The sequence below is a fragment of the Eufriesea mexicana genome, unplaced genomic scaffold (assembly GCF_001483705.2).
Source record: "Eufriesea mexicana isolate 0111107269 unplaced genomic scaffold, ASM148370v2 scaffold592, whole genome shotgun sequence".
NCBI lineage: Eukaryota > Metazoa > Arthropoda > Insecta > Hymenoptera > Apidae > Eufriesea > Eufriesea mexicana.
Genome location: NW_016908735.1, coordinates 266124 through 292954, shown reverse-complemented (window position 1 = coordinate 292954; position 26831 = coordinate 266124). Strand labels below are relative to the sequence as shown.

The 26831-nt window shown below is 30.8% G+C and overlaps 1 protein-coding gene across 1 annotated transcript; it reads left to right on the top strand.

Annotated features, from left to right (window-relative positions):
* Positions 1-589: 589 nt before the first annotated feature.
* Positions 590-25959, top strand: LOC108545827 (uncharacterized). Its single transcript, XM_017897619.1, has 3 exons — positions 590-689; positions 24892-25154; positions 25906-25959. The coding sequence occupies exons 1-3, from the start codon at positions 590-592 to the stop codon at positions 25957-25959; spliced, it is 417 nt and encodes a 138-aa protein (XP_017753108.1).
* Positions 25960-26831: the final 872 nt, after the last annotated feature.

Here is a 26831-nt window from a genome sequence, read left to right as displayed (position 1 = left end):
AGCAATGCAAACGAAAAATCAAAAAATATTCCAAAACGAGTACAGCGAAACACGCAAATTACGCGATTAGAAAATAAATCGAAGGAACGAAAATTGGAATAGTGAAATTTCTTCAAAATTCCTTGTTCCAAGGAAATTTGGTGACCCGTGAAAAAAATGGGAGCCGAAAAATTCGGAATTAAATTAGAATCCTCGCGAGATAAGTTTGATATCACCGAAACTTGCATCTCCATTTCTAACCAGTTTCGTCTGCGAAGCTGCAGTATCGTGCATGTGCACACGCACACGCACGTATCTAGAGTACAATTAGAGTGACACCGTGGAGTTGTCGTACGAACGAGTTAGACGCCTCTCGAACTCGCGTCTCTTTCAACGACTTTTATCAACCCGCATTCACAACGTATCAACACCCTGTATATGACCAGTGTGACACACCACCCACGGCTGCGCCCCTCCGGTTCGCGCTCCTGTAAAAGAAGGAACGCGTGACATCCCCTTCGTTCATTCACAACCACCTGCTCGTCGAGGAAGCATCTACTAGTTGCCCACCAGCCGACCAGTCGAGAGGAACGGCTTCCTGAGGAGCAGCATGAAGAGCAATACCACTTCCGGTCTTCACCTTTCGGTCTGCGTATCCGTCTGCGCGTTAATGGTCATATTCTCTGTCACTGACCTGGCTTACGCTAAGCGTGAGTAATTTGTTTATTCAATAGTTCCGTGTGTTTCCAATATTTCTTGTAATATTCCACCAACATCGCAATTTCTACCTTTCTCGGGATTTCGACTTTGACGGGGTAGTTTTGGAACGAGATACGTGTGATTTTTGGATTTATGTTTGTGGGAAGTGGGTTAGGTTAATTTGTTAATTTATTATAGGTTAATTTGTTCCTTGTACATGATGTATAGTTCCTTAGAGATGGGTTTCGTTTTCGAAGTGTACGTTTATTGGGGAATTTTGGGGAATTTTTGGGGAATTTTCGGGGATATTTGGGGATTTTTTAGGATTTTTGGGGATATCGTTTTTCCATAGAGACGAGGGTCTAATGAAAAGAATTTGGTTAGGGACACGTGTGATTTTGAGATTTTTCTTCGGAGATGGGAATTCATGGAATTTTCGAAACAGACATTTTCTTGGTAATTTTTGGAATATAGTTGTTCAGTATAGTACCGATTTATTTCGTTTTAAAGAGGAGACCTTGCATTAGGATAAAGTACTTTCATTCTTAGAGACAGGTATTTACGGAATTTTTAAAAGGGTAAATTTTGGGAATTTTTGTGAGACGTAATTCTATTCGTTAAAGGTAAGAATAGAATGTGATATTAAATGGAGAAATTTAGTTTGGAATAGGACTCTTTGATACGCATGATTTTGACATTTTTTGGGGTAACAGACAATTACAGGGTTTTTGAAATAGATACACCATGTGTAATTTTTCGGGATTTTTCTGTAATATTGTTATTCGTCGAGAGTGAAAGGAAAATGTGATTATGAAAGAGGAAAACTAGTCATGGAATAAAATTCTTTGATAGGTGCAATTTCGAAATTTATATATGTCCACGAAAATACGTTTCAATATTCGTTCTCATGGTACAAATTTCCATAGTGCACATTTCTTTGATAACTTTAAAGGTGTAGAAAGAAAATGTAATTTTGAAAAGTAAAAATGCAATACTATGATATATATAATTTCAATTTTGAAGTGCACAGACTGTTTGCAATTTTCTGTGACTTTTTGCAATATTATTATTCACGAAGATAGAATTAATTATTATAAATATTATATCTATCAGAGTGAGATTAAAATGTGTTACCAAATAGAGAATTAGTTTTATAAAATATAATAAATTAATCTTGAAATTTATTTACTGCAATATTTAATAAAAATGTATATAGTTCAATGCAAGTAGTTGCATGTTCCATGGGAAGGACTTGCTGTGATTAATTAATTTTTGTTTTCTTTTTCTTTTAATTGTTTTGTGGATTCCATATCATGTTAATGATAACATTTATTCGCGTTAACATTTATCGAATGCGATTTATCGTGAGAATCGATTTGTATAGTGAAAGAGAAAAGCTTCGATGAGAACAGCTTCGAGATTTACGTATTCCTTGGTAATGAAGCTATACATTGCAGTTTTTTAAAGTTTGCTAAAGAATTGAGCAATCTACGGTTCGAAAGCGAGGAAAAAGTTTTGAAATAAAATGCTTCTACATGAGAGAAGAATTAGAAATTTTCTTCTGCAGTGCGAGTAGCCACGATTAACGAATGAAACTTTCTTCTTTTATAGCTTTTCATCGATTCTCTGTTATCCTGTGGTGTGATGAATGGGGTGAAGATTCGTGATTTTGTAGAGATGAAATAGTTATAAAACGGGATAAATCGATTGGACTATTCGCATAATTTTGGCCAATACGTGATTCGTCTATTAAATTCAACAGGATGGTGATTTAGACGAATAATTTATGATTTAAGAGGATTAATAGATCATTCAAACTCGAAATTAATTCCTTGTTCCTATTTATTTTATTAAATATAGTAGTACGGGCATGAATTGTCGCAGGAATTACGGGGATTTAGTGATTTAGTGATTTATAATCGTGTTAATTGACACTTCTTTCTAATTTGTCTAGTTTCAATCGTTCAAATTGGTTTGGAATTAATTTACTTGTCCGTCATTAATATTTTAAACAGATTTAAAGCAACGAGATTGAAACTCCTTATACGTGTATGTAATATTTCCAAATTATAAAAATTTAATATTTGTTATAAGTTTATAGAAGTATCTCTTATCACGAATAACTAATATTATATTCTTTGAAATGTAGAATCCCAAGCTTATTCAAAATAATATTGCATAATTATTTAAAATTATTTTCTTATTCATATAACACCAAGGTTTAAAAAATTGCAAAATTGCAAAATTTCGGGAAATTAAATTTATGTAGCTTCTTATAAATAGCTTACAAAAGTTCATTGATTAGTTATAAATTTTATTGAAATAAATAAATAAAATAAGAAAGATGTTCATAATATTGGCATTAATTCATAATTGTAGAGTAATAATAATTAATTAGTTGACATAAACATATTTTTAATTCCAAATGTTGTTTCGTATACGAATTTATCGACTTAAAAATTTCATAAATAACATTAATGAATTTTTAATCAACAAGAATATACATTAAAAACGAGCAACTATAAAAATTTGTTACTTCGTTGTAATCCATTTCAATTTTATAGTAAGTGCATTTTCCTTTCGTTAGGTATACTCGTCATAACTTAAAACCAATTAATCAGACAGGTGTACAGTTCCAAAATGAAATAAATCTCTTAAGGGATTAAAAATAAAAACCATTACAATTACAAATACCCATGTACACATAACTGTACTTCGAATACTTATAAACCAAAAAATCGAGTACTAATAAACAGTACTCAGAAACTAAAATTTTCACAGGAAAACGTGGGAACGAAGTATTACATATCACGAATAACCGATAACCCAATAGCAAATGACGGATTTGCCCTAACAGCTACCAACGTATAACCTCCATCGTAGCTATTACGTTTCCATTCCTCATATTTCCCTTCCCATAACCTCCCAATTCCCCACCAGTCCTACCAATAAATCCCACATATCATAATCAAGCTTTCGCGAATGTAATTCGATTCTCTGTAATCCTTCGATCTTCGACGAACATCTCCATGGTCCAACTCTGTTCTGTAACTTGCTATTCCGCGAAAAAACATGGCTGACGTGCAACTCGCGACAACTAACGCGGCAATCGAGACAACTAAAGTTCCGGTCGCCAGAGGGCGCGCGTAGGCTGTATAACCTAACCTCGAATTCCATTAGAAGAGATACGAGAGCGATTGCATCGCACTCGTGAATGGGAATCATTCATATTAGATCTTTGTAGCCAAAGTTCAACGGGAACTTCACTGCACGCGTTGGTGAGGGCTACGTAAGAGCATTCGAACGAATAATTCTAGGCCGTTCGGCGCAACATGAACTTAAATTAGTTCCATCGTGACGGCAAACAAAGATTATCCACTCAATGTTACGCGTTAATCCGAATGTTCGATTATAAACGAATGACTGGAGGGACGTCGAGGTGGGGAGGGTATGTAAAGATGGTTGGACGTGGAGGGCGGAAAAGCGGGTGGAAAATCGGAGGTACCATTGAGATTTAATAGCTCGGGGTGTTTGGAAGATATTTGTCTGCAAAGAGATATTTTTCGAGATTATTTTGCTTTTTGATAATTACGTGAATAATTATCACACTGATTTTGATGATTTTTTCATATGTTGAAGAGATATTTTAAATAACTTTCTTTCTAAATATGTTATCCCATCTAGGTTTTAGTTTTTGAGATATTCAAATTAGAAAATTTTAGCTATTGTATTAAAAAGAAAAGCTTAAAAATTTTTAAGCATTTAAGTACAGGTAAAATATGTCATCAAATTTGAGATATTATTGGGAATCGTTTTGTATGTGAATTAGGATGCAGGAATTATTTTATGTTCGAAATAAAATTTATCGCGACACCTGTGTACAGTTTGGGTTCGTATAGGGTTATATGAAACGAATGAGTTAAATGGTTTGAAGAGCCAGAGTGTAATAGAGAAGAATAAAATATGTAATAAATTTCTTATAATAGTAATTATTAATTATGAATTTAAAATTCATTTCGGGCATTGTTTCTCGTCTACAATATACTATTAAAAAGTTAACCTGTCCGTGATGTGGCCACATTGTGCAGGACATCCTCTGCAAGCTTCCATCAAAAAGTTATGACCTGTTTATTCGATTTACATTTTACTTTCTAGTTTTACTTTTTTCTACCATTCTGTTTCTGGAATTTCCTTCTTTGTCACTTACTCTATTGTTTTACTTTAATTATAACTGGGTTCAATTTGCTCGGTTTTGATGTCGAACGACGAAATTTCATTCAAAGATCTGACCTGGTTTAGTTTTGAAAATTTTTTGGCAACCGGTATTTCGTTTTTCTTCTCTTTGCTGGTGTTCACGCGCTCACGAGTTTACACATTGTATCGAATCTTAACGCATAGGTGGTGTTTGGTGTATCGGGCTGGATCATATTCGATTTGTTGAGCGGACTGTACACGTTGGATTATACCTTACGATAGAACTGGCAAACCAATCTAACTGAAGACAAAAACACAACATTTTGGTGACTTTGGTTGTCAAAATAAAAATTTGGATTGTTCAACATATGTATCTTTCTTTAAATATATGTTTAATATATTCTATAAACACAATTATAAATATAATTGTATATTACACATAATTTTATATAATTACATTATATATATGTATAATTTCTCCAAAATTTTATATAATATCGTTAGTATAAACTGCATCTTACATATAACAAGATATATTTAATTAAAAATAAATACAAAATTAATTTGTATTTCAATTTTAACTCGATAGAGAACAATATTAATCTTGCCAAGAACAGTTGCACGTTGTCAATAATTACGAGACAAAGATTCGAAACTGTCAATTCATTTTGTCCAGTTTATTCCTAGTGCAATAATAAACGAAGTTATATTTACACTCTAACAGTCTCTCTGACATAATTATTCACGTCAATGTTGCCAAGCACGTCCACTTTATTTTTCAATTACGACGTTTCACAGTTTCGTCATACAGCAATGATATCACCTAATTTCACAGAGTTGATTCTACATTTCCATTTGGATCTTAGTTTTCCTCTTTTATCTTCCCAATTATCCTCGCGTTTCTTCCTCGTCCGCTAGTTTCAACATCATCGAATTTTTCTCTGTTCATCGTTTTGCAAAACGTACTGCAAATTCATTTTGAACTTACGTAAAAATTGACGCGTGCACGGAAAACACGGGTGAGCATGCAGCTCCACATTATGCCCCGCGTAATTGGATTTGTTCATATTTGTTGATACTTCCGTTGCTAATTAATCGTGGATTCCCTTCGATCAACTCGATTCCACGTTTAAATGAATCGCGACTAATGACCACTTTGATGGACGTGACGCGAAAGGTATCAAAAATAATTCAAATTTCTCTTTTCATTGTCGAGAGAGAGAGAGGGAAGACTGTCTATGAGGAAGTTAGACAGTAAATATTTCTTTTTGGGAAATGTTTATGTCACGATTGAACGAAAATTACGTGGATGTGGCATAAAATATCTTGATAGAAAGTTCGTCGATTTTTCAAAGATTTTTTAAAGATTTCTCGAGGAGAGTGAAAAATTTATGGAAATATCAGATTAATTCCATGGAGGATGTTTTACGAAGTATGGAAATCGGTGTGTGATTATGTAAACGTCTGCTTGGAACAACTACGATGTTTAATGATATTCCTGACAGATAGATTTGGATTAGTTGTAAACCTAGTTTTGTGTTTGATATTTGCCCAGTTAAATTATTATAATAACTTTAATATCAATTCTATTCATTGACAGAATGAATTTAACAATTTTATTCAAAATAAGGGAAAATTTAATTATCATAGAATTATAAAATTATTCGACTAGTCAAAATTTTTTGTTCTACTGTTTAATTATTTTTAATTATTGCAATTAATTTTAATTTTTATTAAATGGACTTCATTTTCTGAATTGCTACTATGGTCATAGTGGAAATATAGGAAATTGTAAAAATTAGGTACTAGGTTGTTTTAATATCATAATGGGAAAATTGATTTAATAAAATTGGACTAAGTTTGGTAATTTATTATATTATTCATGCAACTGTTTCAATTTTGTTAAATTAATTTACATTGGAGTGTAAATAGGTAATAGTATAATAAACGCAGGAAAATTATTTTACTGTAAAAGTATTTTAATTATTTTTTGTAAAATCATTTTAAAAATTTTACTTTATTTTCTATGCCTATTAACGATAGTAATACTCTATAAACAATTCTTTAATTTATTTAATAAGTTGTCAATGAATTTAATTGATTTAATAATTTAAATATGTCTTTTACAATAAATTAATCCATGCAAATTTCGTTAGTTATTTATAATACATATTATTCACTTTCGTACAATCTCATCTCTTTTCCTGTCTATCGTATGATCCATATTTTTCACGATCAAAGTATATTCGAGGTTCAATATTTCCAATTTCCGTACAAATATTTAGCAAAGAAATTTTAATTACATTATAGAAAAAAGAGTTATAGCCTGAGGGACCGATTTTTACCATTTCGTACGTTTTTATTTTGTAATAGGAAAACTGATATAATTGGCATGTTAACTCGTGACAGATACACCGTGAGCGTACTCTGTTTCATGTCTATACCACATGGGCGACCGACATTTTATTTCTTCAAATTTTTTGTTCGACATTTTATGGAAATAACACACGTAATCGAGAAAAGAGGAAATTTGATGTTTTGATTTTAAAATTTCACAGAAATTGTTGTCCGAAATACCTTCCTTCATAATTGTTTAATATGTTGAAGTTAATACTATATTATTATTGATAATATCTTTTAATTTATCTACCAATTTATGATTATTACATAAATTACATAAATGTAAGTGAATTTTAATCAAAAATATTTTATTTGATGACGTTTACAATTTTATGATTTGCATATTAAATTTTCATGTTTATAATTCCTGAAAATTCTTTTGCAAAAATATTTCCATGATTCAATCAAAATGACTCAAAGATAGTGTTATTTATTTATTGCATTAATTACTAACGATCATTAAATGATCTTTTGCAGATAAATTTTGCGTTATTTCATATAATAATTAATAAATGATAGTTAAAAGTATTAAATATTAAAGTATGAAAATTAGTATTAAATAGTATTAAATATTAAGTGATGAAAAATACAAAATGACCAATGGAAGATTTAATAGAATTTATTCGATTATTCTGACAAGTAATACGCGATAAAATCGTGCAATGATTTGTTTAACTCGACAACTTTAAATTACCCATAAAGCGCGATAAAAGTTAGTAAAATGAAAATTGTACGGTGTCTAGGGAGATACACAATGTGCTAACTAGTTCCTTGCAACTTCGTATACTTATCGACACAGAGAGTTGTCTCTAATTTTTTAAATGCAGCATTCAACGTTCTGTTCTGAACATAAAATTGCTTATGACAGAATATTTATTGATTTCATACCGAAGTATAAATTTTCATTGATAAATTAACATCAAATATCGATACCGTGCAAATTTTAATTTTAATTTCAATTTTCATTACTTCCATTCACTTATCCAAGGAATAAGAGGTTTATCAGTAATGCATTATAAGATTAAACGAAATGTTAATCTCTCAGCTTAATTGTCAAATGGTGCTGAAATTTCCAACCCTACTGATTTTTATCCGAACTTATTAAACATTATGTTAAGAAATATTAAGATATTAAAATATTAGTACACCATATTTTCTTGTATAAATATCGAGAATCCAGGAATTATAATAAATTTTGCTTCTTTCCCGAGGTCACCATTATCTCCTTTAATCGTCTTTACTCGTATCAGTTTCATTCAGACTAAATCTTATTACTCACAATAATTTAATGTATGAAAAATATGATGGGAATGGGATTTTACTTACCAGAGGTTCAAAAGTATCTCGTGCCATCTCTATAATGCTATCACGCTCGATGGGTATATCGACTTATGATACATATCTGTATAATCTGGTCCTTTTCCGCGTTCATACGCCTCAGAGTATAGAAAAGTATCAATATCCGATTGAGTGTAAATTGATTTAAATAAGGAAAGCGAGAGATAAAGGAATTATAGTAATTTTCTTTCTTCAAAGACAATTATTCTATGTGACACGGTACCCCTTAATATTCCAGGACCTTATATCTTCAAATATTATCTTTAATTTAATCATAACAGCTTAAGTGAAAAATGGAGTTTCCTCTTGAATAATATTTTTAATTAATTTATATTTTTGCCTCAAATTATATTTTTCCCTTTAAATTAATGAAATTTTTCTTTAGAGGTAATGACATGTAAAAATTAATTTTCGATAGGGAATAATAATTGGATATTCAGATTATTTAAAAGGATTTTAAAATGTGTCGTGAAAATTAAGAAATCATTTTTTGACTCGTTGAAAGTTGAAAATCGCAGGTTTAACTGAGTAATTAAAAATTGATGTAATTATTGGCTTTGAGAATTTTTAATTTCTGGATATTGAAATTTTAACGATGTTTTTTTAATATTTTTTATAAAGATTTCATTAGGGCAGTTCAATTGACACTTTGTGTCATTGAAATTCGAAGAGGATGCATATAATTGCATTGAATAATTCTCGTTACGAGTTAATGCAAAGATTGATTGGTAAAAGCATGCCTATATTATTTTATTCTAACGAATTAATCTACTTCCGCCTTCACGTAAACTGCGTTATGTAAAATGCTTTTCACAAATGAGAAACTCGTTAACATTAATTAACGTTCTCTTTCCACCTTCAATTTTTCGAGCAGTTTTTCGAACAGAAATCACCACGATATTAAAATAAAATATCAAAACAAGAAAACGAGTAATTATATTTTAACTTTATTATATTTAATTACATTCGATAAATATTATTTCTCAGCATTGGAAATCTGTTACAGACTCTGAGTTGACTTTTAAACTTTGAATTAAATTATTTTATTCAAATTCGTCCTCGTAAAAGTGTACGTCATGGTGTTACAAATTTTTAGTGTCAAAAAATAGAAAAGAATAATTTTGAGGACTATAGGATTTGTATTTATCTTTTCCTCTGATAAATACGTGAATCGTGTATTCTGTAACTCGATTAACGAATGAAGTAGAAATTTTTCAAATTGCAACATGAGACCTTTCACCACGCAACGATGGATTTTTCTCTTTGAAAGCTGATATGGTTTGCTACGTACATCTTTTAACCACGGTATTAGATGTCTTTCCGATTACTTCACTTGTTATCTTATGGTTAGTTCATTAACAATCGCTGTTGCTGCAGGTTCTCTGGAAACTAACGGGAAACCATTGTTTCAGCTGGATGCACCGTGACCCTAACTTCATTTACTCTTCTTTAATTGATTGAACGTTACCTCTTTCGTTAGAATGATTAGAGCTTTATCAAAGGCGACAGTCAATCCAATTTTTCCCAGCAATAGGGTTATTATTAGCTTGTTCGAGATATCGAATAATTCGAAATTAGCAAATGATGTTCAGCGTTATGTAATCTCAATACAGTGTCCAGTTTGCTTCATTAACAAAAGGACACTTAATGGATAATTAATATTTGAATGATGTAAATGTAATACGACGAATTTATGCGAATCATTCTTTGTATACCGATTTATTGATTTATTACGATTCACTGAGAATTTAATAGTTATTACGTTAGTGCTATATTTGACAATAATAATACTTAATAGATCAAATACTACTTAAGCGACATCGAGTCAATGGAAACTGAGAATTATTAAATCCTTTCATTTCTTCCATATAATCTTCAAAGTTCAATTGTAAGCTGTTATATATACACATTTTACATATCAATTTACTTCTAACGTGGGTAGCTATATTTATAAATGAATTAAGCTAATTGGTTCTTTATAATTAGAATTTCATTTGCGTATGAGAGATAAAAAATATAATTGATTCCTGTCCTTTATTTTAATTGCATATTTCAATACTAACGAGTGTTATGAAAAGATACTTTGGTTCAACGTGCAAATAAAATTTTAATAGAATAAAATGAAAGATATACTAATTATTCTTTATGTGCTTTGTTGAAGTCGGAGATGGAGGTAGGTTGGTCCTTTTTAATTAGAATTTGCTTTACTTGTAAGAAAAATATAAAAAAAATTATATAGCTATAAAATACAATTGCAATTAAATTTTAAAAATAACCAAATTATTAAATAATCAAAAATTAATTAAACCAGTATAATAGTATGTCAATAAAACAAAATAAATTTCAACAAAATACAGGCATAACATATCATTTCTACGATATATAGTATTATATATATATATACATAAACTATACTACGATATATATAGTAAAACTTTTCATAGTTCCACTTCATCTGATCTATCACTTGCAAGCTTTTTCCATATTAAAAGTTACAAATATTCCCATTGGCCGTTTTGAGATAAAACTGGTGGCAAGGTGTGCCAGAAATGGACAGGAAATGGAAAATTGAATTATGCCAGAATATTTGCTGTACACGGCTACTCGACACACGAATGTCATAAAACAAGATGGTTCTCATTTGACAGCCATTTGACAGCCAACTATTTAGCACCATATTTATTATATAATTAATTATTTAATTTCTTCTATGAACCAATTTTTTAAACCAGAGGTGGAATCTTTTACGAACAAGTATAAATATCGAACTAAAATGAAATACGTGTCTGCGTTATTTGCACATGTGTCTAAAACTTCTATGGGTTAAGTAGAGAAACACGAAAGCAGCAACAGGGGGAAAATACTTGGCAAATATTGAAAATAGATGACGCATATCATGATACTTCTCAATGGTCGAGTAAATAGTCCAAGAGGATTAAATATTTACACTGATATGTACTAACAGAATAAAAGGTAGCGTAACAAGGTACGGCCATAAAGTAATTCCTGCCACCTGTTTCTATCCAGAGTAAAAGCACATGACTATTACAGTTGCACTCTGACAATTGATATAAAATATGGAATATAAAATACAACATGTAACGAAGATATAAAATATAATTAAATAAATAAAATTAAACTATCTAACAATTAATTTCTAACATAAATAATACTATACATTAATGGTTAAAAAATTAAGGTTACCATATATTTCATTATATTTTATATCTTAATTATTGGATTAAAGTAAATATAAATAACTACAGAAGGATAGTATTGCCTTTAAATGGATAATTATTTGGTACAGTTGTTCAAGTGTTATTAATGTACTTGTCCTACAATATTTGGTACAAGTGGATGTAATAATATACGGATGAATTTTCGAATGGAATATTACATAATAAAATCGATGATTTCGTCATTGAAGAATCGTCATTGCATTAATTCAGTTAAACGTTTATTAAGAATAGCTCGATATAATAATACAAAATTTGTTAAATGGAAACATTTGATGTTAATACTCGATTTATCGAAAAATTCGTTTACATTTCGAAACAGTTATATCAGTTATACCAAATATGAATATTCTTTTCCTATCGTTGCTGCAACGAGCTGACATTCAAACAGTCAAGTAAGAGGTATTTGCAGAGTACGAAGCGTGAAAATACCTGCGAGAATAACAGTATAAATTGGTATTTAACCGAGGGCCGTAATTAACTTTAGTCTTATTTTAATCCTATTTATAGATTTATTGCAAAACCTTTCTTACTATATTCGCTGTGCAACAGGCTAATAACGTATAAATTAATTTTTATTATATAATAGACGTATTACTGTTCTCTTTTATTTTAATCTTATAGACGTGCATCGTATTATAATTTTGATCGATAAATTTAATTAACGAATTACAATATAGTCACGCAAATAATTTCAATCACTCGTCAACCGGAGCCCAAAGTAGTTTCAAGATTGTTAAACAATTTCTTCGGTGAATTAGTGTCATAATTTTAACAATGAAGAATCTACGCGAAAAAATAAAACAAAAATATCGAGTAACATTTTCTCATACGAAGCTTCAGTTTCGAATAAATCAACGTTGAAGTTCATGTGGGATGCGTGCAGTTGCACTTTCGTGTTCTCGCGCACTCCACAAACTTCGACACTGATTTCCTCGAAATTGAAGCTTCGTATGGAAAAATGTTGCTCCACATAATCGATTCATTTTTTCACGTAGAATCATCCTTTTTTTTTTTTTTTTTTACGTGGGAGAAATCTTCGAAAAATGCCCGACCCCCGTAGGGGAGGGTGTGATGTTATGTGGGATTCTAGCCCACTAAAACCCCCACGATGGCCATCCTACCGCGTCATTGGAGCAACCTGGACGTAGAATCATCCTGCTTTATCCTGTATCCTGCATTATCCTGATATCCCGTATATTTTAAGAAACCTTCGCACGCTAACGAAGCAAGGATTTCATAGTTTAACGAGTTAATTTTCACTGTGCGAACCAAATATGAAAGAGAAATGGTTTATTTCCAGTGAATTAAAAGATTTTCCAAATTCTTGCAAATAAAAAGGGAGAAATATAATACGTATCATCGTGAGTCATCTTTATCGTGTTTGCCAATCATGATTATTTATAGGGGAAACGTAACTCGAAGAAGTAGTTTGACAGCAATCTCCTGATGGAATAGAAATATTATTCGTTGAGTTCCACGAATTGGGAAATTCTAGAAATCGGTGAAACAACGGAATGCACTCTCGTTACGCAATAAACGGAAACAATCATTAGAGCTCTATTACTGGGCAAATACTTTGTATCACTGAGTTCGTTATCGACGTGTTGCTTCATTCATTACAGACTGAACATGTTCGATCGTGAGATTAATGACCAGTTTCGTTTTCGAATAACATAGTTGCGTAATTTATACTTACTATTAGCGATAAATGATTTTCTCTGGTTTTAAAAATTCATCCTTTTTATAATTTTTTTAATCGAAGTAGAGTTAGGGTAAAACTTTTACCTGTTGGATTATTCTTTATTTAATGAATGTTTTTCATGATAGTTATGTATGATATAGAGAAGTATAAATTATTAATCCTTTTACCTCCACCATTTATATCGACCATTTTATAACTTAGTATTTATATCTCGTCTATATCTTCTGTGAATAAATAATACAAAATTTGGTATTATAATTTGATTTAATTCGATTTTCATAATTTTTAATTATAATTTTATATTATAATATAATCTTGAGTTAATTTCTTCTTCTCGTTCAATTCTTGCTTGTGCTTGTAATACTTGAAACTCTATTGTCAATCATATGAAATTCAGTTTTCACATTAACGTGAAGTGTACCTGAATGAATGTGGGTGCCAGAAAGGAGAAATAATTCGAGGAATAATTTGATTTATTCGATTTTGTATTTGGAGAACTCTATGATGGATCAAATACAATTATCTCAGCAATATGTTATTTATTACTTCTCTGGAGACGCGTTCCAGAGAGTTATTAATTATTATCAGAGGAGATACAGAATATCTAACCAGGTCCTGAATACGTAAATATACCCATCTCTTAAATGGTACAAAAATGTTTCAAAAAATTTTAATTCCTCTCTCGAATTTTTTTAAGTCACCAGTACTTTTGCAGGAAAGCTTATAACATATTTAAAAACACACATAAAAAATTTTTAAATATAGAAATTTTTCGAGAATTTGAAGCTTGATAGATCAATTTATGGATTAATAAAAGAAACATAAATTATAAATTAACTATAACTATAAATTAACGAAATTCTTTCATATGTCACAAATGAATCGAAGTATGAAATTATCTATAATTTCAGCTGGTTGTTTCATGAAATTGAAGTTAGCATTACATTATTAGTGTTATTTTCTTAACATCGTGTAATTGTGAAGTCATCAGAGCTATTAACGCCACGGAAAATCAACAGAAATTTTTACGTCAAAGTATTTGTAAAAATATTAATTACCGTTTGTGGCTTAGGTACACTCTTTATACAAAGGTTAAAGAACGATTTGCTTAAAACTTTTATTACATAACTCTATCAATATTGAAATATATTCAATCTAAAAAAGTAATTTGGGAAAAAATTTTGTTATAAATCCAGAAATAGAAAAACGCGAATTTTATCGAAATATTAATTAAATATTAATTACTAAATACTCCAATATTCATATTCGTATCTCCTATCCTATAAAAATTTCAAAACATTATCAAATAAACAAAATCAAATTGATTTAACACATCCATTTTACACGAATCAATGTACAATGTTTACGGAGGAGGAAACATAACCTCACTTACTCTCGCTACAAACACTAAATCGACGAATGTTAAAAAAGAAAAGGAAGAAAGGGAATCTTTAAAAAGAACTCGTACACAGCTAAGACATTTGTGCAAAGCGTAATAGAACAGAACATGCGAGAAAATTAAACGAAAGGCAAATATTTCTTTAGACTTTCCAATATGGCGGACGAAGGGTGAATAAAAACTGGGTAAAGTATTAAATGTTCATCGTTATGTCTCGCTTTAAATGCAAGCAGGCATTCGTGGGTTTGTACCGAGACGAATCGCTTTTATTAAATCACTCGATTCCAGGAATAACGTCGTTTCTACCCTACAACGAGGTCGAGCAAAGTTCCTCCTCCTTTGCTGCTCCTTCTCAAGAACGATGTTTCATCTTGGCCGCGTTGACACCGCGAGCTTCGTAGACGTGCGGATCACTTTGAAAATTCTCGGTACGTCATGGAAGTACTCTGCATTGTTCTACGGGACAATATTATCCTCGACTGTCCAATTATTTTTGGAAACAGCTCGCTGAATCTCGCGTTTGCTTCGCAAACTAACTTCGCAAACTGTCCTGTTTGTCTTTAAAACCATTCTGAAATGAGTTCTCCTAAATATATATATATATAAATATAAATACAATTTCGGTTTCATTTTTATATTTTTAGAATTTACGATTTTTATTTTCTCCAGCTAATTTCAGTCAAATCCCTGTCATCTGGAAAATTCGAAGTTATTTAGATGTTCGAAGACTCGTGCAATTTTTATTCAACTTTGTAGATGTTCCATAAACAATTTCAATGCTTGGTTTGGCAAAAATATTTAACGAACGAGTGGTTTGCTTCGTTTTCTTCGTAATCTATGGATTAAGGACGAGGCGAAGTTAAAGTGAATGACATTGAATTAATTCGTGTTCTCTTGCATACAAAGAATTACGCTGTTTGTTTCGCTGGTTCTCGTAATTATTCGAGAGAGTGATTTAAAGTTGAAATTAATTACGTAAATCGGGGGAAATGGCGTCGAACTTATTCTACCAATTTTGCTGAAATAATCCTTCCACTTACTTCAAAACGGAATGATACTTTTATCTGACGGGGAAATTGTATTTGTTGGTAATTCTTAATTTCATGGGTCACTCGTAATCTGTTGCGTCGGACGTAATTAGGTTTGCTCTAATTGCTTCTGTTGTAAAACGTTTATGGCTGTTATAATCGCTCGAATCAATGGCGGGTTTCCTTATTCTTCTCAGCCCTGCGATCCTGTGCGAAAATCATGGTCGATGAAGCGTCTGTACTGTCTCAACGTCTCTTTGTATCCGTGAATGTACAAATCGATCTAAATTTCTTTCAGTCAATTTCACGAATATTTGCTGTAGACTAAAATTTAATAACGGAATGAAAAATGAGATCATTTAATATTGGAAGAATTTGTATATATATATATTCTCAAATATTTAATACGTAAGTCCAATATAAAATATCTAATTATTTATTTAAATATTTGATTATTTACTAAAAGTGTGCATATATCTTCATTTTTATTTACATGCATTTCATCAAATTTTCTTTGTCTGTGTATTTAATACTAAACCTACCACGGTTAAATGACCGGTGAATAGAAAAGAAGTAGAAGCTTTAAAGAATAGAATAACTGGATATATTGAGAAAATAACTATAAATGACTAATGACGTACATTGGAAGAAAAATCGAGTGATTAAGATGATAACGTTGAACGTAGAATTTTTAATGAAAGTTTGGTAAACCTTAGTTCAGACCATGGTAGGTTTAGGGTTAATGTTCAACAACGATCTTTGGTAATATATTCTTCAATTGAGCTCAAGCACTCGATTTAAGTTCTCATTCGTACCTCTAATAATGTAGACCAATAAGAACATGAACGCGAGCTATTCACGTGATATATTTTTGAATAGTCCTCCATTCCGACTGAAAAGTCCTGGGATAGGAATTATTATTACACACACAGAAAATAATAATGGATCTATTGACTGTGCATTATGGACTTTCGAATATAAACCAGGCAACAATTACCATAAACAAATGCACGATAATCTCTGCAATAATCGAAAAATAATTTAAAAACAGTTCTTCAAAAACCAATTACAATTAATCCGTTGCATAATAATATTTATTAAACAACATTTCTCGTACAGAAAAATTACGTGTACTCTCCAAAGACTGCTGAATAAAGGTACCAAATGAACCAAAGGAAAATCCATATTGTTTATGCAAGTATCAAAAGAATTTAACAGAACAAGCATCCATACAATTTCCTCGTCATTACAAATTAAATTGAATAAATTTAATAGGACTCCTGTTAATTTTAACCCGCAAGTGATTAACCCATATTCACTGTGAAACACGTGTGTACATACAGACTGGGAAGTAAAGTGCGGAGATCGAACATGAATAGAGCCTAGTGGACCGCTGTTTCGCATGGAATCAACGTTTCCATGGCAAACGAAGATGAAAACAGTAATAAAAACGAGTTACAACGTGTCATTACACCCTGGAGCATCCTCATCCGGAAACAATGGGTCCATCCGAGCCGGCAACCTTGTTCAAGCTCGACACGCGCGGATGCAATTGGGATTGGGGCAGACAGAATAGGCTGTCCAGTCGTGGAATGCATTTCGTCGGCAATCATAAACACAAAGTGCTAGTGAAACGATTGCCGGGATGTGTCTGCTGCAAATATCTCTATTTTCATCGACACAGGCCTCGACAAAATGCGATTTATTGCGAGCGTGTACCGATGAAAGCTCGTGGAAGGTGAAACTGGCTGGCTCGCGCCACGAGCTACATATTTGCGCAGGACTCGAAACGGTGTTGCTGATTTTTCTCTATTTTCCGACTTTTCAACGGCCCCTTGCTCACCGATTATCAACGTCCAAACAAAGATACCGCGTGTTTGCCTTTTCTGACTTTTTCCAGCACATCGGTCCTTTGTGCTCTCCCTGAGGGGTAAACGAAATTCTTCATCGAACGAAGCTTTTCCTGTACGGGATGGGCCGTTTAACGACTAATTTGAATTCTAATATCTATTATCTAGTATCTAGTATCTTGTATTTAGTGTTTAGTATTCAATGCATTCTAATATCTAGTATCTAGTATCTAGTATCCAATGCATTCTAATATCTAGTATCTAGTATCTAGTATCCAATGCATTTTAGTACCAAGCATTCAATACATTCTAGTATCCAGTATCGAGTATCTAGTACTCAGTATATTCTAGTATCTAGTATCCAGTATCCAGTATCTAATATCCAGTACGAAGTGTCCAGTATTTAGAATCTAGTATCCAATATTTAGTATCTAGCATATGGTATTATTAATATCTAGTATCTAGTATCTAGTATCCAATACATTTTAGTACCTAGTGTTCAATACATTCTAGTATCCAGTATCGAGTATCTAGTACTCAATATATGCTAGTATCTAGTACCTAGTATCCAGTACGGAGTATCTAGTATTTAGAATCTAGTATCCAATATTTAGTATCTAGCATATAGTATTATTAATATCTAGTATATAGTATCTAGTTTCCAATGCATTTCAGTATCTAGTATTCAATACATTCTAGTATCTATTATCGAGTATCTAGTACTCAGTATATTCTAGTATCTAGTACCTAGTATCCAGTATCTAATATCCAGTACGGAGTATCCAGTATTTAGAATCTAATATCCAATATTCAGTATCTAGCATATAGTATTATTAATATCTAGTATCTAGTATTCAATGCATTTTAGTACCTAGAATTCAATACATTCTAGTATCTAGTATCGAGTACCTAGTACTCAGTATATTCTAGTATCTAGTCCCTAGTATCCAGTATTTAGAATCTAGTATCCAATATTTAGTATCTAGCATATAGTATTATTAATATCTAGTATATAGTATATAGTATCAAATGCATTTTAGTATCTAGTATTCAATACATTCTAGTATCTAGTATCAAGTATCTAATACTCAGTATATTCTAGTATCTAGTATCCAGTATCCAGTATCTAATATCCAGTACGGTGTATCCAGTATTTAGAATCTAGGAACCAATATTTAGTACCTAGCATATAGTATTTAGCATCCAATTTCTAGTACCCAGTATGAAGTATCCAGTACTTGATATCTACTACAGTATTTAATTCCAATACTTACGTCGATTATTTTCAATTGATACATACAAAATACAGGTACAGATACACATAAAAATATAAATTTTTATTACACTCCGAAGTGTTTTTGAAAATAAAAGAAAAATGAACATTTATTGGGCCTGAATTCGTAATTTCACCATACTTTGAGAGGGTTAATTAATAGTGAAACATAAAGCAAGAAAAATTAGCTTCTAGATAATTGTTAATATAATATCAGAAGATGGAAGTTGAAACAGTATTTCAATAATATAACCATGGGTTTATAACGATTAATATAGATTTTATTAGAGATTTATTGCACTTGAGTATTGTACACCGTACCCACGAAGGCCTACCATAATCGCAATATGACATATAATTGGTTTCAAGGGTTGCCAACACTCTGTGGCTCTTTAAGGCGCGAAGTTTGAATTCGATATACGAATATATTTCAATAATAACGAAACGATTAAAGTAATCTTATATTTTTCTCTTACTATGGGTAGTTAGGGTAAATTGCAAGTGTTTGGTGTTGTTTTTGTTTTTTATGTTTGGCTTAATTTTTGCTCGGTGAAGTATCGGTGAAGTACTTAGGTCCTTTGATTGCGTTACAGCTGCTGTCGTTTAATCAAGATGGAGGGTAGAGGTGGGTCATTTAAATCGATTCTCTGGACTATCTTTGGACTGTTCGTGGTATGGAAAAATGGTTCTGATAAGGATTAAATGGTATCAAAAGAGACGTGATTTGTGACATTAGATTCTTTATGAGATTAAATATTATGGGTTTTAATTAGCCACGTTTTGTAAAAACGTATTAGCTATTTGTGATTCGAGAAACTGAAATCTATATGTCTTTTGAAGTATCGAATTTTTCCTATAATTGGATTAGTATATTTTTTGAGGAACTATAAGCTTAACTACGTCGCTTAATAAATTAAAAAATAAAATATTCTGTTAAACAAAAATGTTAGTAACTGTTAGTAGTTATGTTTATCTTAAAACCAATCAGCCCTTATCTGAAACATTTTTTGACATCATCGAGTGTTTAGAAGATATTCGAGGGGATCGATTTAAGTGACTCATTCTTTATACATATTTACGCTTTATTGGAATATTTATTAAATTCTACGACGAAAAAGACATATATTGGTAGGGAAATTTATGATTTTAATAATTTAAGGAAGATTACTCTCGATGAGATGATAAAATCAATCATAATATACAGTCTTTAGAACTGAGCTTTTATTTAAACCAGTACTTAATATTCAGATGCTTCAGATGGCAAAGGAAAAGGGTCCACCCCTCGTACAATAAGATTTTATTACATTTTTATGTCATGTACTACATCGATTTTATTATACCTTTCACATACAAATGCTTGATAAAATTTATCAAAACTTGGGGATCAATTTATAGTAGTCAAAATTGTAATAACTCAATTGTCTTCTTAATGATAGGGAAACTTTTTAGATATGAAAAATAAATTTTTGTAATATTCGATGTACATTTTACAAGTTTGAGAAATTAGTTGTCTGAAAATGTGAAATAAATAAAGTAAAATTAATATACGAATATTTTAAGATATCGATATTGAGAGGAAGTGAAAAAGTTTATAAATTTTCAAAAGTGTAGAATATAATGGTTTTATTATCGAATAAGTTGTAATCCTTTTGATAAAGTTATATGCAAATATTAATTAATTTCTTCCATGAATGTTCGTGCGAACAGCTTGAACTTTACTTATCCCTTATCGAAGATTTTCATATATGCCAGAGATAGTGACTTTTGAATATCAGAAACTTTGTTAGCTCAACTTGGTAAGGGGGGAAAAGTCTTTCACGTTTATTTACTCGCCTTGATAGAAATTTTCTGAATTTTTCTTCGTTAATCGTACTTTAATTTTTCATTCTTATATACTCTTGTATCTTTTGTCAACCATTTTTATAATTTAAAAATTTCTAGAAATTAGTCAAATTCGTTAAGGAAACGAGGTGTAAGAAATAAATATTACAGTAAAACGACGTGTTGAATTTATATCACATTTCTTCAAGCTTCAGTTATTTTTATTTTAAGTTTAATGCGCAAGAAGATTGGATTTATTACCAAGTAACAACAGTAACCACATAAAAAAGGAGATAACTGCGATTTTTATTTTTATCTTTGTTTTTCCATGGACCAGTTATTGTGTGCTACTTCATATATGAAACATTTTTCATACCTGGTACTTTTATTTTTAATCTCAGTAGCGATGTTATTTTGCACCTAATTTCCTTTTAAATTTGTTTGCTGTATATGATATTTATTATATCTTTTAATTGCTATAGCCACGTAGTGAATTTTCAAATTACTTGTAGCGTGATTATTCCTCGTTTATTTATTACCTTATTCCCTATAAATATCCCAGTCACAATCTAAATACGAAGCAATATAAAATTTGAACAGTAATCATAAGGGGTTTTCAAAGAAAAAAAAAGAAAAAATGATTCTATTGATTAAAATTAATTGAAAATTCTATTTGTCCGATTGGATATTCTATATGTTAAAAATATGAAATATTCGAATTATCTCACTCGCACAAAATATTTTCTAAAAATTAAAAATAAATCGAGACGAATCTATATATATTTTTCTGTAGAAAAAGATTACTGTCAAAAAATGAAAATAAAAATTTTCCTTACCTGCAATTTTATGTACAGATACCTCACTCCCTAAATATCTACAGGTGTGCACGTATGAAGCGAAAAGCTCAAAACCAAAGACCAGAATTTGCCTAAATAGCATCCAATGATAGATTCCAGCAGTCTTCCCGCGAAGAACCATTTTGAATTTTTCAATCTCCTTTCCACCAATCCCTCTTCTAAAATTATCAACTTCGAACCTAACCTTTTCCTTCCATTCCAAGGTCTCCTCATATTATTTCATCTCCTATACGTGAACCGACCGAGCAAAAATAAAGAAGGAATCGAGGAGAAAAATCATTTTTTCGATCCCGGTATTTAACTGTTTGCACGTGGAACCTTTGAAAAATCGTTGTTTGGAAACGAGTCCCTCCGCGATCGGGTCTCTTTAAAGTGCTTTCGAAGCTTTTAAAACGCGCGAACAGGGGGAAGAGAGCACGAAACCGTTGATCGATCAGAGCCAGCCTTCGTTTAAGATAATAATTGAGTGAATAAGTTCGAGCCCTCGCCGAGCCGCGGCGCTCTCATTTCCTGCTGTGGGTCACGTGCGACCAATCACGTCCTCGCGATTTCTAGTTTGACTTTTAGTTTGCCTTCTCGCGCGACACATTCTTCCCTTTTTATTCATACGTTTTCTTTTTCCCTTTCTATGTTGCGCGCGATTTGTTCACCTTCGGGAGATCGATTCGCGTTGTGTATGCACCGCGATATTTCGAGTCGTTTAAGGGCTACGTTCTGTTGCTTTGCAATGGGTTTCAGTATATGGGATACGGGTTTCTCGTTGACAGATGGCGGAGATTGAACAAAGGCGCGGAATAAGGGTGGGTATTTCTATTTTTAAATTGGTTTAAGTTATAGAATTTATTTATTTATTTTTATTTATGAATTTTATTTAATATTTATTGCTTGCAATTTTGTAATTTTATTCAGTAATCGTTATTGTTATTGTCACTTTCATATGAAATTAAGAAAGACAGTAATGATTTGCGAATTTTTATATATTCTTCATCACCTTAAATAGGTTAGGTTAAAATTTAGGATACATTTTGTACAAGATATTAAAGAAAAACTTATTATTTATTGATGTGATACAATTTTTCATTTTAATGGACATATGAAATGAAAAGTATATAAAAGTTTCTAACTTTGTTTCTTAATTCTTGTTAGTTAGTGTACGTGTAACTATGGTTATTAATGGTTACATATAAATATTAATAATTATATAGGTATATTAATAGAAACCTTATTGTTAATAATAGAAATATTTAGATATCGATGGACTTCATGGTTATTGTTGTTGTATAGTCGGTATCGTTTGAACATTCGCGAAAAATGGCCACTGATAACAGAAGATATACATTTATGACACTGGCCATGATAATATTGGATAATATTAGATAACGTTGTACAAAAATTATTATTTATGTATTATTATTTTCATAATTATGTCATAATTTTCATATTACTAGATATTGCTATGATGCAATTATTGTTTATTATTATCATAAATATACATTTATACTATCGTGTTATTAAAAATACAGTAAAATAAAAATAGTAATAAAAAGTCAATGAGTAATAATAATTAGCTGACAATAAAAGTGAGAATCCTAATTATATAAAATTAAGTAATAATGCTTTCTGTATAATTTTCTTTTTATTATTTATAATTAATGATGTAACCTTCCTCACGTAAATGCCCTTTACATATTTATTTATCATTTCTGCAATAATTAATTAAATTGCAGAGTACGCTGGTAGGAGCTTTATGCTTAAATTCACTTGTACAAAGCTCAAGCTTAAATAGCAAAGCAATTCTAATTGTGTACACGTTTCTCTTATTTACATCATAATGTTAATTTCTTCTTGACTAAATCGTTAAAAATTTTCCTTTTTCCATACTTCACTCTTAAATTCTTTTATTAAGCGATTCTTGCTCCAGTTTTGAGTGCTGTTCAGCTTTTGCTATTCATTCATATTAAATGAAAGCTAAGATTAAATATTAAAATTTAAATTCTACTTGTTTTTTTCAATTCTTCAAGTTTTTACAATTGCTATTTTTTCAGAATTTATAAAAATACAATAGAATATTTTTAATATAGAGAAATTATTATTTTCATCGATAAACTGAAGTACAAGTTATATTCACATGTTAATGAATTGAAACCTTTTACAGCAAAAGTTTTGATTGATAGTAATATAACCTGGATATTGGAAAACTGAGATATAAAACAGCAAAATATGGTGGAGCATTTTTAAATTAAAAAATAGCCTGTTATTGGTTACAAAAGAACGTATGCTGCTATTGTGAGGTCGAATGAACGTAGGAGTGTACAGGGAAGCCATATTTATCCGACATTTTCTTTCAAAAATAACATTTATTTCCATTTTCGAAAAATCTACAAATAAAATTTATAATAATTACAAGCATTTCACAAATATTTTCCTTATATAACTTTCATTTTACTCCATAATTTTTGTTCTTTGTATGTTACAGGTTATTGGAAAATGAATAATTTTTTAAATAAATAATTCCAATTTTTATTCCTCACGTATACTATACTTAGTTATACAGTACAACTTCCTAGCTTCAGTTTTAACATATTAACGTCCTCTAACATCTTATTACATAAGCTGAATTGACAATGATACTAAAAATTTCTTAAAAACATCTCGATTAATATGAATAAATGACATAAAGCACAATATTTAAAAACACATTTCCAATTCTTTGAGGCTCTCAACTTCATTATCCAAATAAAATTGAATTTGTCAGTCTACATAATGTCAGAGTTGAAATCTGACCTCAAACTTCGATGTAAAAATGCAACCATACTCCAACATTCCTTTCACCATAATCATCACTTAACAAGTACGCGAACAAATCAATCAAATTAATAAATAACAAAGGCATACCAAAGTGTAAATTTATTATTCGCAGTAAGTACAAAGCATTTGCGAAGTTTAAGGTATGGTACATCCATGCTTCACTGGGTATTACGAGGGTAAAGTTCCCGATAACCTACGCAAGTTATCAACGAGCCTTTTAACAGAAGCTTAATTACCAAAGCTAAACTGATATACCATTTTGATGAATATAACAAAGCTAATTAGTTTACCTTTGTCCTGACAGGCGGTTGTTCAGCGTTTGGCCATTCCTGTTTCGGTGGGCATGGGAAGAGGTTTGATCCACATATACGCGACAACGTGTTGCAAGAAAACGACGGTGCATCTGGTGTAAGACATCAAGAGATGGAGGCTTTGCTTTTGAACAACGAGATAGTTGCGCCAGAGAAAAAGTTCGAGAGCCAATCTGAGATAGTTCTTCCTCAGTCGCGTCGTCGGGTTTCCCCGATATTGGATCCCTTCACGTTGTCCTTCATCATTCGACAATTGGTACACAGATATTTCGTTTGTAAACAGAAGAAACAGGAAACGAATATCATTATTATTGTTTATTTTTGATACCCATGGCGAATACGAATTGAAAGATCTTCTGTTATGTTCTTTGAATAAAATGTTCGGACACAGTGTTCCACTATACGAATATTATAGTACTCAAACAATGTTTTATTTGAGTGTTTTATTAGTCAAATATCTTGTCTTTATTGCTATATGAGACTGGTGTTATATAAACACCCTAAGCCTCTCACGAGTATGCGTTTCGACAGCCTTAAGACGACTTTTCACTTAACTCACTAGCGCCACCACGGTCAATATCTCCATTAGTGTAGCGTAAATATTGTACATATCGTTGAATTATTTTCTAACTTTACTCATACGATCTTGGAATTTTCTTCTTACCATAACTTTCGTGTTATTTGCAGAATATCAGTATAAATATTAGCACAAATTTTTGTTATAATGAATAGCGTAATTGATAAAAGGTTAAGGTTTAAACAAGTACTTTGATATTAAAGTTTCCAAAAATTTTAATAAATGGAGATAATTATCTTGGCCTGTGTATGATTCATTTAGTATCGAAGTAAACTTGAAACTAATTTAATTTGTTAAAGAGAAGAATTGTTAAATGTTATGAATGTATTTGACAAAAGCCATAGGTTCGTTTCTGTGTTTCGTTCTAACTTAGAAGTTAAGGAACTCGATTAATCGATGAAACTAATTATTCGATGATTAATAATTTCAGTTGGCGTCGAACCATCGCCCTTATCAACCGGATGTGGAGCTTAATAAGGAATAGACGTTTCTATCATACTTTGAATTTGAAAAATGTTAGACAACAAAGATACGTCAAATTCACGAAAGAAAATATTTTAACGAAATACCTCGGCTATTATAATTATAATTTATTCATAATTTAAGAACATGTCCTGTTTCGTTCATCGAAGTATATATGAATTGTTTATTGTATAAATGAACTGTATTTAAACGATCGTTACGACATAGTACGTATAGTTATAAATAGAATATTCTGACTTTCTTTGCGATCAAGCGAAGTAATAAACAATTGTTATTGTATTTCACTATTTCGTGTATTATATGAAATAAGGTATTATTTGATTTTCGTTGCGACGATGAAGTACAATTGTTAATGTTCCATCTGTATTATATGTAAGCATAATGTAGAACAAATAAAATGTTATTCCTTAAAACATTTGTTCCATTTATTGAATGTACTTTAAAGGGCCTATTAATGAAGCGAAAGTGATACAAGTAGTGTCATGCAATAAATTAATAGCGTGGATTAATATGTATAAATTATAATAATAATAATTCATAGTATGAATTACAATATGAATAAATGAATTATTAATGCAATGATAATAGTGTATATTGAACAATAAATTAATAGCATAAATTAATATGTATGCATTATAATAATAATTCACAGCATAAATTATAATATGATTTAATGAATTATTAATGGAATGAAAATAGTGTGAGGATATAAAGCATCGTATAAAGTATATTCCGTAAGCCATAATGAAATAAAATTTGATTTGCAATATTTTATGATGGTCCATTGTTTAGTCATTAATTTATAGAATTCTAAAAGTTTATTGTTTATTGAGGGGAATGTCAGGGTTGATGAAGTAACTGTGAAATTTTAAT